Source organism: Buteo buteo, chromosome 19, assembly GCF_964188355.1.
Source record: "Buteo buteo chromosome 19, bButBut1.hap1.1, whole genome shotgun sequence".
Taxonomy (NCBI): Eukaryota; Metazoa; Chordata; class Aves; order Accipitriformes; family Accipitridae; genus Buteo; species Buteo buteo.
The window spans coordinates 1326420-1343537 of record NC_134189.1 but is presented as its reverse complement, the minus strand read 5'-3'; the positions used below and the strand labels follow the sequence as shown (position 1 = coordinate 1343537).

At 39.2% G+C, this 17118-nt stretch overlaps 1 protein-coding gene across 24 annotated transcripts in view; it reads left to right on the top strand.

Annotated features, from left to right (window-relative positions):
- The window catches only part of TNRC6B (trinucleotide repeat containing adaptor 6B), a 148986-nt gene that overhangs the window by 113421 nt on the left and 18447 nt on the right, over window positions 1-17118 (top strand). For 19 of the 24 annotated variants that reach the window (XM_075050851.1, XM_075050839.1, XM_075050840.1 and 16 more), the window contains 10 exons: window positions 2996-3144; window positions 6748-6873; window positions 7911-8042; window positions 8572-8667; window positions 8913-9087; window positions 9449-9583; window positions 9787-9963; window positions 12208-12291; window positions 14737-14883; window positions 15119-15214. In XM_075050851.1, the coding sequence (XP_074906952.1) occupies window positions 2996-3144; window positions 6748-6873; window positions 7911-8042; window positions 8572-8667; window positions 8913-9087; window positions 9449-9583; window positions 9787-9963; window positions 12208-12291; window positions 14737-14883; window positions 15119-15214 (1317 nt within the window). The remainder of the gene's footprint in view (window positions 1-2995; window positions 3145-6747; window positions 6874-7910; window positions 8043-8571; window positions 8668-8912; window positions 9088-9448; window positions 9584-9786; window positions 9964-12207; window positions 12292-14736; window positions 14884-15118; window positions 15215-17118) is intronic. The other 5 variants (XM_075050859.1, XM_075050841.1, XM_075050854.1 and 2 more) reach the window with 2 other exon arrangements.

Genomic DNA, 17118 nt, shown 5'->3' with positions numbered 1-17118 from the left:
ATCAATGGCATGCTTGAGGCAGATCTACTTCCTCTTTTTTATTGTTTTTCTATCAAATCCATTCAACAGATAGTTTGTTTTGCTTTGAAAATAGGATACAACCCTTTTTTCCATTGAATTCTCTCCTCGTGTGTAAGTCTTGTGGCGTGAAGTTTGCTGGAGTAAGTAGCTTGTCAAATTCGCTTAGAATTTTATCCTTTCCTTCCTTCTGTTTGACCACCACCTTTGTCTCTTTTTTGTTTTGTTTTGTTTTTTTTTAAATGTATTGGTTAGTTGCAACCTCTGCAGATCACTGAACTCTCAAATCACCTGTAAAGACTGGGAAATTCATTTCCAGTTTCTGTTGATTCAAATGCAATTCATGCAGCTGTTTATTGTAAATACGTTACAAAGCCATAACCTGATTTAGCATGCAGGTGCAATACCTCAATATCTAAGCACATTTGCTTGCTCAGTAGGCTTGGGTGATGTAAATTTATGGCAAAGGTATAAAAACAGTATCTTTAAAATGTTTTCATTTTTGTGGTCAAGCAGAAAACATGTTTCAAATGTTTTTTTTTTCCATTTGGGTTACCCCACAGGATATATGTATTTTCACTGCATCGAGTCTCTTATTTGCAAACTTTTATGTAACTTTGCTCAACAGCAGTTTCTGTCCCCTATCTCCCAGTACAGGATCACATTATATAATTTGGTTCGTATAGAATTCAGGTTTTTTTTCTTTTAAGCTGTGTGCATGTGGTGGGGGAGATCTTACTTAATAGGCTTTTTTCCCTCACTAGGGCATGAATGTCATCTTCCAAGCTCTTGTTTCATTTTGCATTTTTCATGGTGTTTCTCACAGCTGTTAATAGTGGGGAAAATCCAAGAACTGATGGAGTGTTTTCCTTTTTGAAAATGGTTGGGCTTTTAACCTGTTCTACATTTCTGCATGTAGAGGATTTGGGGCTTCATATTTATTCATGCACAAGTGTTCTTGCCTACTGCAGAGGGTAAAAGTCAAACTTCTCAGATTTTAACGGTCGTCTTGTACTATGTAAGGTAAAGCTAGTCTTCAGCCACCTGTATTATTTATAGCTTTCATTGGCAGGTGCAAAAGACACTCACATGACTGGTTTCAAGGTTGCATTAGAATTTTCTGTGAATGGGATAAATGAATGCCATCATCTCTCTTAGCAAGGCCTTGTTTATGTTGAAATTTAAGTAGCTGCCTCAGTACTAAGTGGCATATCTGTGCTTGAAACCTTTAAAGATGCTGCTTAATGCTCTACATGTTCTTTAGCAAGCCTTTTTACAAGGCATCATTCAGTAATGTTTGAGTTGATTGGATCATCAAGATAACTGAAGAAACAAAAGGGTGTTTCTGTGGCTTAGTCATCTTGTGTTGGCATTGACCCAGTTTCATTTCAGATGGTGATGCAACTCTGTCTTGCTTTCGGTTTCTTTTCGAGCAACTAACGGACAGGGCTTCCTGTCTAGAATTAAAGTACACAAGGCTTTTGGTAGTGCATTGCTGGCATTGTGTGTAATGGTTAGATGTAGGTATTGAGAGGATTGAGATGTGTGTGACATTTGATGTGACTGCTTTTGCAGAGCCAGTTCTAGCTTTTTAGGATATGTTAGAAAGGGATGAGCTCATCCAGGTCAGTATGACTCCAGTTACAAGCCAAGATACGTAGGTGACTTGTCAAGTATTTTTGTGATAAATGATGTTGAAGGCATCTGAGAGGATGAAGCTGGATCAACTTCGAAAGTTGTGCCAGCAAGAAAAACCCATGTAATTAGTGGTTGATTTCATGGGTTCTTGGCAATAACATACCTATGAATATTAATAGTTTGTGATTGGACATTAGGAAGAGATGCTGGCTTTGAGAAGCTTTTTTGAGGAACAGATAAGTGTTTTGAAGGTATTGGAGAGATCAGCTGTCTGCTCTGTTTGATAAAGATTTAGTGTTTTGTCAGTGGTAGGGTAGGATATCTGTCACCAGCTTCCTTTGGAAGAGTCATAGATTTTGGTTAACTGTGGTGACAGGTTTTTTAAACTGTTCTTGGTAAGGCCATTCGTCTGCTAAATTAAATTATTTTAAAACTAAAAATACCATTAAAGCTCACTTCTATCACATCGTCTATATTTTAAAATGAAGATGCTTTCCATCTACCTCAATGTAACAATAATGCTATGACAAAAAAAAATTGTTCCTTGGCAGCAATTCAGTGTGTGAGGTAGAAAGCTTCCTTCAGTCAGCACTTTGCTGATGATAAGCTTATAGAGAAAGATGATGTCTTGTTCACTGTGTATGTTACAGTTTGATCATCTGTTACTAACACCTCTTCCTCGTGTTCCACCAGATTACTCACTAAACAATGGCAGGAGATTGTAGAGGATGTTTGAAAAGTGTCTCTTAGTGGTTGTGTAATCATGGCATACAGGCTGAGAGAGATTGGTTGCCTGTCTGGAAGTTATGCTATACCAGATGATCTGCAGTGTTCAAGAGTTAAGTTCACATGAGTGTAGGAGAGTTGTGATCAAATTACGTGCATGGTTTTGCAGTTTTGAGAAATTCTTTCTCAATGCCAAACCCAGTAAAGGCTAAGTAGAATATACGGAGAAGTTAAATATGGTGTCTCTATAGATACGAAATACCAATAAATAACAGCGCGAGTTTTGGAAGAGATTGAGAATTATGTATAAATGAATATCATTAGTTGAACTAGGCTGATGTAGAAATGCATATGTTTATATCTGTACATAAATTGTGAGAAATACTTTACATTAAACTCTCTAAATTAAATTGGCTTGTTCAGTCTTAAAAATGAAACTTCCTACTTTAATTTTTCAACACTTTTAATAGCAACTGTAGCTATGCTAAATTGTAAGACAGATCTCATTTATACCCTGATCTTAAAGATACTTTCTTTGGCTGTGAACCTGCTGTCATGAAACATGGTAGAGATTATTGGCACTAATTTTGTTGTCTTTCCTCTTTTTTAACAGGTGGTCTCCCAGATAAGAAGTTTGAGGTAGATAAACGAGCCATGAATCTCGGGGATTTTAATGACATGATGAGAAAGGATCGATCTGGGTTCCGTCCACCTAATTCCAAAGACATGGGAACCACAGATAGCGGGCCTTATTTTGAGAAGGTGAGAGAAATACCTTTAGATAAATTAGTATCAATCTCTTATGTTCAAGGTCGCAGTTTTTACCCTACTCCTCCTGAAGTGCTAAAAATTCAGTAACCTTTGACAAACTCAAAAGGTGTGGGGGAGTTATGTTTGTAGAGTGAATGTGTATATAAATCAGAGGTGTCAGATGTGCATAGACAAACTAAATTATCTGGGGAGAATGAGGCGCTTTATTCTAGAACAGACTGCTCTTAATATGGACAGAAAGAAATTCCTTTGTTTTTCTTGGAAGGGTAAACTGCTGGTAGCAATGAAATTCATTATAGTTTCATCACAGTGATTCTTTTGGCTACTGACTACAGTCATCTACTGTAAAAAATTGGTTTAGATCTAAGTAAACATAAGTAATCACAGTCTTCCAAATTTTTTCTGCTTTCATGTCTGTCGTTTATTGGAAACACCCTTTCTAAATTCCACAACCCCTTATGCTGTATGTCCATGTACTGTAAGCTTCTGTATGACATCTGTTTCTCTGTGACATTTGTTTTATGTTATGGTAGTGTTTCTTTCTCATTCTTGCCTATTTTAAATAGAAGCTTTCACTGTTATTATCAAACATTAATTGCTTCACATTATGAATTGGAGAGTGTCCAGTAGATTCAGAATGCTTTAGGGTTGGTTTTTTTCACACAGTTTTATCACATGTAAAATGGAAAAGAAATTTGGTTTAAAAATTCAGAAGGTGTGTTACTGTCAATAAATTTTTTTAACTCCTCCATTTTGGTATAACAGGCCAAAAACCAGTTTTGTCAACTCCCTCTGGTGGCCTAATTAATAAATACCACTAGCAGAGCTAATGCATTCCTAACAAATTATGTTGGTAGGTGTGTGCTAACATTAGGAGTTCATTCAAGATTCGTTTGTTTCTGTAGTGGTAATAGCCACTGTCAGAAACAAACTTCATGAGAGTTCAAAATGTATTTTTAAAAAGAAACCCTTAGGAATTTATTATTTATCTCCTTGGACCAAAATCTTAATTGTCAAGTGATCATTTGAGTCAGAAGTTTTGTCCTTGTAATTGCTATTACAAATTAACTTTGCTTCTTCCTAGTCACTCACCGTCCCTCTTTCTCTCCTCTTGCGTTCTGTTGCTTCACTAACCAACTCCTGCTGTTGGCTAACTGCTGCTTCAGCTGACTTTGCCTTTCTCCAATCAAGATGGGTGCCTTGGGGATGAGGCTCCCTGCTCTCCCTTCTCCCCTTCTCCCAGCTACAAGCTGTCTCCCTCTGGTTCCACACTATCCAACGTCGGCCTTGGGGCAATCGGCTCAGGGCTCAGTCCCCAAAACTTCGCTGCTAGACAAGTAAGCAGGCCACCTTATAAGATGCATTGTTATAACGCTGCAACCTGGGCTTAATCCTGGTTAGTTGGTTGCTTGCATTTGTTTTCCTACTAAATAAATTAATATTGTTAATGGAATTTTCAGCTATATCAGGCCATTGAGAATCAATCCACTTTGGTTCCTATCATCAAAACATTTTCCATCTGTTTTTGTTGGCCTCTTACTTCCTGAATCAGTGCAGCAGCAGATAGATGTGCTTTTCAGAAGTCATGAAGTTAGTGGCAACCTTTATATTTTAATTGCTGTTTTAAAACCCAGTTAGAGGCTATTGATTTGCCCCACCACCCCCCAACACCGAATTTTTCCGGATTCCACCCAATAACCTTGTATGTAGAAATATGCCTTTAAAAAATTGCAGTCATTTTGCATTGTGCCTGTTCCCTTCTCCCTGCCCCACAGCCCAAAGAAAGGATTTAGCAGCCTGTAAAAACTCTTGAAGTAGCAATATTTTTGTTCCGTATACAGGGGAATGGTGGGGAAGAAGTGAAGTGGTTAGCTGCAGTTTAGAAGAATTTCTGGCTATTATGTTTTGCATTATGCTAGAAGAAAGTGTTGCAGGAATACTAGGAAATGAAAGAATAGAACCTAAGTATTGCAACTGGACTAGCCTATGTAGTCACATGCCTAACATGATGGTGTTTCTTTGTGTTGTCTTTCTGTTTCTATGTGACACAATCAGTGTTGAACATAAGATTAAGTCCAAAACTTGCAGACATGTTCTTGGATTCGGTGTGTAGAACTCTGAGCTTTAGGGAGGGCTGAAAGTGTAGCTGCAGCTTCAAGCCTCTCAAAAATTTTTGTGTAGTTGATCCCAGTCAGTTCTTTCCAGAATAAAAACTCTTTTGTCTCTTGGGGTTTTTTGTTTATCCTCCTACATGCTTAGTATGACATCCCAAGTTGCTTCTGAAAGAGAACGTACGTTACAGAAGTGAAATACGATGCAGGTGAATGAGGCAATCCATAATGCTGCTTGTATAGAAGCAGGATGAGAGACTTCTGTTGTCGCAAAAGGATGGTGGAGGATGCACAGTATTATGGTAGAAGGGAGGCAGAGTTTATGAAATCTTGGTATATAACGGAAGGAAAGGTTTTGGAGAAGGCCTGCACCATCTCAGTTTGGAAGAATGATTAATTTATGTTGGGTACAGCAGTACCAGCATGGAGAGGGAGAACAGAGAACGATGGATGAGGGATGGAAAATGTACTGTTTAGAACGCCAGGTGTCTGAGGATCATAGACGTACTGATACACAGCAGGAGATGGGAAGTTCTGAGGGCCTTGAAAATGAAAGGACAGAATCACGGCACATAAGGACCTTTCGGAGTACGAGCTTCAGCTTTTAGAAGCAACAGCATGTGACTGTTAGTATAGGAGACTGTCCATAATATTTCCTGTGGCTTTTGTTGAAAGACATTACAAATAAAGACAGTCTGCTCAGAGGCTGAAATAGTGAAACATAATCACAAATTTTCTTTGGCCTTTTTCATGCGGTAGGGTTTATTATTACAGAAGTTGTTTATAAAACAGTAAATACTTCTCATTAAAAAAACTCAAGCAGCAAGTATTCTTGTGTTAGAAAATAAATCAATGCAAGGAAAAAAAAATATTTTTTTTCTCACTTGAAAATTTTCCTGCTCTTTAATTTAGTGGAAAAAAAGGAAAAGAAAAACATCCTAATCCAGAATGCTGAAGTTTTCACATCAGAAGGAAAACTTTTAATACATTTTTAGAATTCTAATTTCAGTTAGTGAAAGGTCTGCAGAGGAAGTAGTAGGCTTATGAGTAATGTCTCGGCAACCTACTCAGAAGTACCTGACTTTTCTAAAATTATGGCCCAAAATTCTTGTTGACACAGTCTTGCCATACTTATAAGCTAATGGAATGGGCTCAACATTTTTGAGCATGTTGTTTGTACTCCAAGTTTCCATTTCCCAACATGTAAAGTGCAAAATATAAAACATTAGCTTTGTCACGTGCTTTGAAATAAGTGGATAAACATGACTCTTCAATGTAGAGGAGAAAGAGCCTGCATCTCAAAAATGTAGTACAGCAGTTTTAACCCAGGTAGAATATTACTGATTTAGGGCAAACATCTCAGTAATTTTAAGAGTGCTCTGTTTAAGTCAGTACTTGCCTCATTGTTATTGGTACGTAGTAGTAGCATAGAAATCCATTGTCCTGAAAGATTCATCTTCTCACTACTGCTTTAATTTTATAGGGTGGCAATCATGGTTTGTTTGGAAACAGCACAGCACAATCGAGGGGCATGCACACACCAGTGCAGCCACTAAATCCTTCCCCCAATATCCGGGCGCAAGTGCCTCCCCAATTTCTTTCTCCCCAGGTAAGGAATTTATAGTAACTGGTTACTTGTAAAAGTAGAGCTACAGCCTTCAGAGCACATCATTGAGGTTACTCATACATCTATCTTAGTCTTGATTTGATGTTAAGAAATTGGAAACTTAGATAAAATAAAAAATTAAAATTTGTAGTTGAAAGTGCTTAAAGCTCACTGCAGAAGGATTAGCCTTCTTTCTTCTTCCATGGCAGTTGGTGGTAAATGCTTGCTACCAGTATTTTTAAACCTCAAAGTGGATTCAGGAATCCTATGTCTTATATAGGCTTTTGCAAAGTATTTTAAAAACAACAAAAAAAGTGAAAGCTGGAAGTTTTTCTGAAGTGACAGGTTGCTTAATTTTTTTCAATCAGTCTTGTCCTGTGCTTCCTTCCCCCTGTGAAAGAGAGGCCTGATGAGGGGCTACACGTTGCATTTACATTGCAGAGCTCTAAGACCTCAGGGTCTCCAAATGCACAAGTTTACCTTTTGCTTTGGACTTCAAGACTTTTGGAGATTCTCTTGAATTCTACTTCTGTAACTCTCAAATAATGCAGGGAGAAATGGGGGGATTCTTCTCCACCTACTGTCTTTTACTACAGCTTATTCAGCGTACAAAGAGATTAACTCTTTCTGTGAGGCACTGTTTCTTTGCTCCAGTGACTGCCTGAATGCCTTTCTTTTCCCTTGTCAAGCAGTACATTTTTAATGTGATAATGCAGTACTGTGATTACTGGTTAGCTGCACATATATCAGCATTTTAATTTAGTGCAGTCTCTAGCAACCGATTGGTTGGGGGAGGAACCTTTGTGTGTGTGTGTCTGCATCTGCACATGTGATACTGTATATTGTCAATCAAGTGAGGTATTCACTCAGCTCAAGTCATAGATTGTGCATTTTTAAATGTGATGTGTTAAGAAACCTGTAATGTCTTTCCTGGAACACCATTTAAGATTGGTGTCGTACCTATTGCTTTATAGAAATACTTCATCATCTTTTCTCACAGCAGTGCATTTCTTGAGGATATGTAACTGATTTCCATGCAGGTTTCGGCCTCCATGCTCAAACAGTTTCCCAACAGTGGCTTGAATCCTGGTCTTTTCAATATGGGCCCCCAGCTTTCTCCGCAACAGATTGCCATGCTGAGCCAGCTTCCACAGATCCCCCAGTTTCAATTAGTAAGTAACTAGTAATCTTGTGAGACGGACGGTTTACAAATTGTCTGCAGAAAGAGTTTTCTTTTTGTTTGTTCTAATTCTGTTTTATTCTACTGATCTTGTGTTATTTTTGTACAAGTATTCCCTGTTTGTTGTAAAGGAAAATGCAGCCCTGTTAGAAGGCAGCAGAGAAACTAAACAAGCCTGTGTAATTATTGTGAATGTTGCAGTGGGTTAGAAATGAGTCTAAGCAATATCTTTGTACAGAAAGCAGTTGTTTGTTGATTTTTAATGAAGTTGTTTTCAGACTTGTAGTCATAGTGATGGTTGTAAAGCAGGTACTAGTAATACTGTTGCATGATGTTAAATTAGCAAGAAGTGAAGGATATAGTATTCTTCTAATGCTTTCACTGTCATTTTGAGTGTGTGGAATGAGAAACAGTTTACAGAAATTCTGAGCAAAGCATTTGCTAGTGACTAGCTCCTGGCAATTTTATCTCACTTAATAAGCTCTGTATTTTCTCTCTTACCACCCCCACTTATCTTGTAGGCATGTCAGCTCCTCCTGCAGCAGCAGCAGCAGCAGCAGCTGTTACAGAGCCAGAGGAAGTTATCTCAAGCTGTGAGACAACAGCAGGAGCAACAGGTGTGGCACTGTTTTTGTCAATCACGTGGAGCATAAAGTGCGCTTGGAAAATGCACTCTGCACCAGAGACGGCACTGGCTTTAGTAATGTCATCTGCTCTCTTCAGTTTGCACTGTCTTCAGATTGTACTTTTCAGAGAGCAGGGTCCTTTGGATCTCTTTCAAATCACTGTTTCTTCATGTTTACTGGAATTCTGTGTTACAGTATAGGATACATCATCCCCATGTTTTTTCTTTTATTTGCAGATTGCTCGTATGGTGAGTGCCCTCCAACAGCAGCAGCAGAGGCAGCCTGGCATGAAGCATTCACCATCCCACCCTGTGGGGCCTAAGCCACATTTAGACAGCATGGTACCCAATCCTTTGAATGTGGGTCTCTCAGATTTACAGACCAAAGGGCAAATACCTGGATACGGTTCAGGTAAGTGCTCTGTGGAAAGAGATATGGTGCATTGCCTATAGTTACCATATTAGTCAGTTATGTCTGGGTCAAGAAATGAGTAACTTGTATATATAAGCACTAGAGTGAAGGTTATGACATGTGTCAACTTTCGATCAAATTGCATTATTTTTCATTGCAGGGGAAGAAGACAAACCTACTAACAAAGTATATCTTGGTGGCAAATTGACCTAACAATCTTATTTGGAAGTTGCCACTTGAACATTTCATTTGCTAGTGTTGGATTTTTTCACCTTTCTTGTGATCACGACTCCTCTCTGTTTAAAGTTATTTAAACTGAAAAGAGCAAATGACAATGGAGTTTTGTTTGTTTGTTTCACAGGCTTTGGCTCAAGTGGCATGGATTATGGCATGGTGGGAGGGAAAGAGGCTGGAACAGAATCCCGCTTTAAGCAGTGGACTATGATGGAAGGGCTGCCCTCTGTGGCTTCACAAGATGCCAATATGCACAAAAATGGTGAGAAGGGGACTGGCTATTTTGGGAATACCCTTGCAGTATCGTCTTGCCAGAGGTGAAAAAGCTCAGATGAAACTATGCTTCAAGTCATTGAATGTCTTGCCTCACCAGTAGGCATCTTAAATATTTTTTGTTTCAGTACACCATACTCATAAAGATCCCAACTTTTCCGGAGTGTAAACGTATCTTTTTTAATGCTTCAGGTGCAATTGTGCCCCCTGGAAAGGCTCGCGGAGGATCGCCCTACAACCAGTTCGACATAATTCAGGGCGACCCACTAGGTAGCCATGCAGGCCCTGCTGGTGATAGCTGGTTACCTGCCAAATCTCCACCAACGAACAAGATCGGAAGCAAATCCAGCAATGCCAGCTGGCCTCCAGGTATTACATAAGGGCAGGGGCTATGTCCGAGCTTTAAAGTAGATCTGCTGGGACCTTTCCTCATCATACTTTTTCAATAACCACTGCAAGGAAAATATTTGCTTGGCTTATCATTTTTCAAATTTCTTCCACATTAAATTAGAACATAAACGTTGAATCTCCAGTAAAAAATTGCTGGGCTAAATATGAACTAACTGCTGAATTGCCTGAGTAGTATTTCGTTTTTGTTAGGTGAACTCTGATCTTCTATAGTTTGGTGACTTTACACTTACAGAAATTTTCATGAGAACACTTGTTCATAGAAGACACATTACCAGCTCCCTCCTCTTGTATTGATTCCTTCCTTATTTCAGTTGTGTTAGGCTGACACGGAGTGTAAAAATTCTGACTGATAGTGTGGAATCAGAAAGCAAAAGATGTGAAAGCTTGTTTTTTGTGGTGGTGGGAACAGGATTTTCTTGACTTCATGTATTTTGCGTAGCATGAACTTTTCCTCTGGCAATTGTTTACAAATACAATTCATTGCGAACCACCAGGTTTCTTTTGCCAGCAGTATTGGTACAATATCTATACAATGTGTGTGCTACGCTGTTGTGGTTTTCCTTTGCTCATGTTGTGTAAAGGATAGAAGAGTAGTTGCCATGTTTAAGTACTACTCAGCAATCTTGTGGCTTGAGTGGAAGTTTTTTGCTTTTTGGATTACAGGCAGTAGCACATTCTTTAAGTCTTTTAGAGTTTCATTGGCAGAATTTTATCTTTCTGCTAGAAAACTCAAGTGTCTAGGAAAATACATACATATTTGAACACACACATAATTTTCTATATAAAACATTTGTTAAACAGGGTGGTGTCCTTGAAGTTGCACGGATTAGTCACCAGTGCTGTTCAGCAAATAGTGGATGCTGTGATTTTTCTCTGCCTGGAAGACACTTAGATTTCAAGAAAAACACTAACTGCAAATCCTCTACTGTGTATCCCCTCAAGCACAAAAAAGTAAAGGTGCAGGTACATCTGTGGGGTAAACCAGTAGCACAGACCTTGCATCAGAAAGCCTAGGAATCTGTGTGACGGATACAACTGCAGGAAACCTACAAAAAGTAGCTAAAGCTTTTTATGTGGGAACCCCTCAGTGTCTTAAGTCTGGCAAGAACATGTTTTCTGATGACCTAAGTTAAAGAATTAGTTATTTCAAGAACATCTGCATACCCACAGCACTTCATACCACTGACTGCTCTCTGTAGAGGTGTTATTTGCATTACATTTCTGTCAGCCTGGTTGTTAAGTACTGAGCTTCTTGAGCTGGAGTTACTGTTCATAATGCCACAAACCCCCAAAATTTAAATTTTTTTGCAGGACCACTCTCATAGACCCATTGTTGCTGAACTTTTTCTTTAGTTACCATTCCCCTATATAATACTGAGAAACACAGTACTGCTTGCAAAGTTGGGAGAGGGATGTGAGCATCAGCTCTGCCATGTTTCCAGATTTTGGAGCAGCCACTGGCTCTAGGAAGATTCTTGGTAACCGAAGGCTGTTTCAGAAGCTTGAATAGCTGCTCTTTGCCCCTCGTTGATATCACAGAGTTTCCTTAGTGATACCTGCAGTCCCACTGTCAGGGATAAGCGAAATTTTTGCTGTTGCTGACTGTGTCACCACTGTAAGAGGATAGGTGGAGTTCACAAATCCTGAAGATAAACTCTCACTGGGATCATCAGTACCATCCCCAATTTCTTGTGTAAATGAGTAGCCCATGACTGTTATTGCAGATGTCATGTAACAGATCATGGGTTTTGGCATGTGGCTTTTATGCAATTATTGCTGTATTGCTAGCCCTCTCTTATGAGGTTCACAGACTATTGGGACAAGTGTTACTGTCCCAGAACCATCAGCCACTTACGCTGTCTCATAGCCCCTCTAGCTTATTGGCTCCCTCGAGAAGGAAAACTTAGCTGAAGTCATGATCCACCTTATCAACACCCCGATGAAGAATAAAGACCCAAAATGATTTTATACTATAGGTCCTTTTTCTCTGCAAGCTTGTAGATGAGGCCCACTGTCAGTTCCTGGCGTGGAGATACAATTTTTCTTCCTAGTGTTGGAAAATTAAGTTGCTAACGAAAATGAGTTTACAAGAGAAGACCTCTTGAAATAGGTGCATTTTTCCTTTGAATGAATACAGTGGTCACTCAGCATTCACCCTGACTACACCTTTCGCGTTTTCCTCCTAAATGCCATCTGCTGCAGAAATTCTGCCGTTCAAGAGAGCAGTATTGTTCAGCACAAAGATAAATGAAGTGGTGCCCAATCAAACTGATATCACAGCTGGAGGTGAGAGCAAGTTTTGCTGCATTGGTGAGAACTGTATCTTTTGGTTATGTCACACAGACTTGCATACCTAGGTAATACTAGACTGTAACTTTCCTATTCAAGAGCAGTTCAGTCATATACTCCAGGCAAACTGGCCTGGATGTGTCTGTCGTGGTTTTCCTAATAATCTTATGTTTGAACTTTTTGGGAGGACCTTTCAAATATCAGTGGAAAAATGCACTTCATGTTTTCTTTACTATCTAGAAATAAAATAGCATGTCTGTAGGGAAAGTTAGTGAATGTGCATGAGAGTAACTGTCAATCCCAAAGTATAGTTTGGAAATTTGTCAGTATGCTGAAGTTCAAGGAAAACTCTTCTCCAGACCAGGATTATCTTGATAAGTGAATGTGTTTGCATACAATACACCTGATATTTGGAGCCTTGTTTGAATATTCCTTAACTTTTTGATGAGAGCATACTATGCACTTAATTTTCAGTCTAACCAATTCTCAGAAATCTTTACAAAGACAAGACTTGGACTTAGTCAAGGAAGTCTAATTTCCAGGTCCTACTCTGTGCTTATGGGTTCTTTATCTCTAAACAGAGAAGATCTTTTGACTAGACCCAAGAGCTGCATTGCTTGTTCCTTAAGCATAAGGTGGTCCTATTTGTCAGAGGATTGCAGCATTTTGGCAGTAGCAGAGCAGATTCCTTCCTCGATGCAGTACTGATTGCTCATACTGTTAGAAACGTTGATACCTGGTATCCGAGATTATTTTGTTGAGTTACTACAGTTTGGGAGATGTGACTGAGGTTTGCAAAATTATGAAGGCAGTGAACAAGATAAATGCAGAGTTGTAACTCTGTGAATCTTGCAACACTAGAACCATGGTGCAAATGCTGGACTTAAGAAGATATAAATTTTAAATAGATGAGAGTTTTTTGGTTTGGGGTTTTTGGGTTTTTTCTCCCATTGGGAGTGGTGAACTTCTGCAGTGCGTTGCTTTTAGAGCTTGTGGAGACAGGTAGTACTAGCCAGTTGAAACTGGTTGGATAAACAGATGGAAAAACAGTTTCACAAGCAGGTGCTAGCAGATAGAGGGTATTTCTGACATCCTAGATAGAAGGACTATGGATGCTGGGAGAGTGTGAGGGCAGTAGCTTACAGATAGTGGCGAGGTTTGTGTTCTGTCCCTAAATGGTATCCCTCCAACCACTGTTAGCAGAATACTGGGCTAGATGGACCACAGTTCTGACCCAGTGGGGCATTTCTTCTGTGTTCTCTGAGATTCTCCTGCCAATGCATTATCACAATCTAATACTGCCCTTGCTGTGCCAATTGTTTGAACCAGTAATATAACGTTTTCTTCTGTATTTGTGTGTGAAAGTCGTAGTCTTGACTATGCGGCTTCATTACAAAGTTGACTGAAATGAACCCTTCCATGCCAGATTCACCTTACATTGTTTAATTCCAGAGAGCACATCCTGGATCCCACTTTTAATCAAGGATTTTTAATTACACTCAAATATTCTGTCAATTATTTCAGAACTTCAGGTTGGAAATAAAGGTATCATTCCACATCCTGGACTTGTTATCTGCAAGGGATGAATCTGCTACCTTGGCACTCCTTTCACACTTATCCAAATTGTCACATAGTATCTGAAGCTTCTTGGTTTTGTGTTTGGCAGTTTTACTTTCTTATCACTGCTTCCAAAATTGACCACAGCACTTTATTCGTTGAACATCTGCTCAGTGAAAGAACCAAGTTACTGATCTTTCTTACAGTAACTGGAGTTTTTGTATGTTCATGCTTTATATAATTCATCCTCTTGTTTTAAAAATCTGGCATGCCTGGAGCTATAGTTGAAAGGAAACTAAAGCATGATAAGTATATTCCATCTCACTGTGAAGCATGAAGAATGTCAATGAGCATATACATTTCTTTTACCACAAGGCATCTCACCTTAGCATTACCTCAATATTGATAGCTAATGTATAAAGTATGTGTGTACCTGCAGTGTAAAGTGTCAAATGTTGTATTTACAAACTCCTAAGGTAGGTAGCCTTTGCTTGAGAAGGGCTTCTGCACACGCACAAAGTGTGTGTGCGCTGAATCTAATCTTATAATATATAATCTAATTTTATATATCTTAAAAAATACATAACCTATTAAGGAAGGTTCAAACTATTGAAGCCTCAACTCAATGTAGTAAAACGGGAATAGTCAAAGGAATACCATATGCACTTGCTCCACTTTTTTGTAGTGTAGTTGTATTCGGACACTAGAGATAGTGCCATGGGAGGAAATGTGAAATAGATTTTAATTGAGAAGTCTGTTTTGGTTTTTTTTTTCTGAGAAACGGTGTAGAAGACAATTTACCCTTCTAAACTATGTTCAGCAGTTAACTTCCAGTAAATGGTGTTTCCCTGTTTGCAACTAATTCCTTTTTCCCCCCTGTCCCAGAGTTCCAACCAGGAGTGCCATGGAAAGGTATACAAAACATTGACCCTGAATCTGACCCCTATGTGACCCCTGGAAGTGTGCTGGGGGGGACAGCCACATCTCCCATTGTAGATACTGACCACCAACTTCTGCGGGACAACACCACAGGTAAAACAGTGAACAGCTGGTATGTGGTTATTTAAGTTCTTCTGATGTTCCTGTCATAACAGGGTAACAGTCTATTGCATTTGACTAAAAGGAAGCCTAATTGCCTTTGCACCGTGGCTGTGTATCATGTGAAAGCTTGGCATTGGTACAAATTGTGGCTCTCTTGAGGTTCAACAGTATTACAGAAACTCTGTGAAATTGGCATACTCTTTTTCTCTCCTTTTCCCTTTGATAGGGTCTAATTCTTCCCTCAACACCTCGCTGCCTTCACCTGGTGCCTGGCCCTACAGTGCCTCTGACAATTCCTTCACCAACGTTCATAGCACTTCAGGTATGTGGGCTCTAAAACTTCCCTGGACAAAGCATTTTCTGCTTAATCACTAGTTCCTCATTCTTGTTCCACTTTGAATATTTAGTCTTTCAGTAATTTCTGAGGAATTAAAAATTTGAGTGGCTGATCAGGTAGTTTTCCTCCTGAAGATAAAATACTGTTGTAGTTGCTTTAAAAACTAGACTAAGATCCTCTGCCCTTCCTCCCACCCCCAATACAAAATTCTTAGTTACACAAGTTAAAGAACAGGGTAGCAGTGAGCAGCAGAGGCAAAAGGGGAAAAAAAAAAAACCCCACACGCACAATCTGTTGATAAATGCAAGGGGTTGGGGGACTGTCATAATGTTTTTTAACATACCTGCTCCTGTATGTATGAGTTAAGGAATTAGAGTAAATAAGGTGAGTGATTTTACTCATCTTAAATTCAGAATATTGGAGTGCTGTGAAGGGAATGTTTTTGCCTTGCCTTTTATAGCACTCATCGTTCCCTGAAACTGGGAGAGAGAGGGGGGCCTTTTCGTCCTCTGGCTTTTAATGGTTGGCCTGTAAATAGTAATTCAGATATCTGCCTCAGATCTTGGTAAGAAGGTCTCCAAAGCTTTCTTGAGAAAAATGGTTTCTGCACACACTTCTGACTAGGATGCTGGAAATACTTGCTCCAGACAAACCATTTGGATTTTGAACTTCTTACAAATGCCAGAGTTTTCTCTCGAGACATCATTGTCTTAACAACTACTTAAAACTGAAGAATTGTGTTTATATAGCAGAAGTGACGAACATAGCTGAGAGCTGCATCTGGACAGCTGCAGCTGGCCCAAACTTTATGGTTTTTGCATCTTACTGAATAAAAGCTGTGTTCATATGTTATCTCAGCATCTTCACAAAATGTGTTGAAAATCCTATTTAGCCCTCGAGAAAAACAGTGTTCCTGCTGCCAGTTTGTGCAGCATTCCAGTGACTCATGAAAGATTTCTTTCATAGCCTGGGGAAAGGAGTGGCATGTATCAGCTTCTTACCTCTGCTGATTTTTTCTCTAGCACATAAGAAAGACCCAAGAGATAAAAAAATGACTGAAGTCATAGTTGAATTGAGGAAACTAGACTACTGCCTGGCACACATACCATCTTCTGCTCGTCTTGTTAAACTACACACCAGCATTGTACAGCCAGAAAGCAGGTCATCTGAATTAGGGATTTAGAATTCATGTGTCTCTAAAACAAACTGGGTCTAGTGAAAGCTGGTTTTTAAGCACTTTCGTATACTTTCATAGGCTAGTGCTTGAAACCTGCTTGCTATTGACAGTTAATCTGTCGTGGAAATACAGTGATCCAGCTGTAAAATGAAGCACGCTTTTACTTGCTGAAAGCTTTATGGTCTTGGTTCCCAAATGTATTATTTTCTGGCATCCTGGCTTATTGTAAACCTGGATTTTTACCGTTTGTTTCAAGTAAGTAATTTACTACCGTTTGTTAGTGAATAGAGCTTAATACGTGTATTTGCACACACGTGCACCAGAGTTCTGATTAAGATAATTAATGATTAAGCTAATTCATGATACAAGTGCCTTTTCCTCTCAGATTGCCTTGTCTGTGTTTGCTGGTTCTCATTACAGAACAAGGAAAAAAAATTACTCGAGCAATTTTGACTTTTGGTTTGGCTTTTTTGCTGGGTGATAAATGTCCCTTGGTGTCAGAAGGTGTGGGAGAATTTGTGGTCTGCCTTCTTAAGGAAAATTGGCTTACGAAGAGCTCCCAAATATTCATGACCTGTAGTGATGTTTTGGGGAGTGTGTTAATTTTTATCTTTTAGTGGACTTTTATATAAAGGGTTCTTGAAATGTTAGGGATATCCACTGTTGACCTTAACTTCTCCTAACAGGCATTTGGTAATGGTTTCTAATAAAA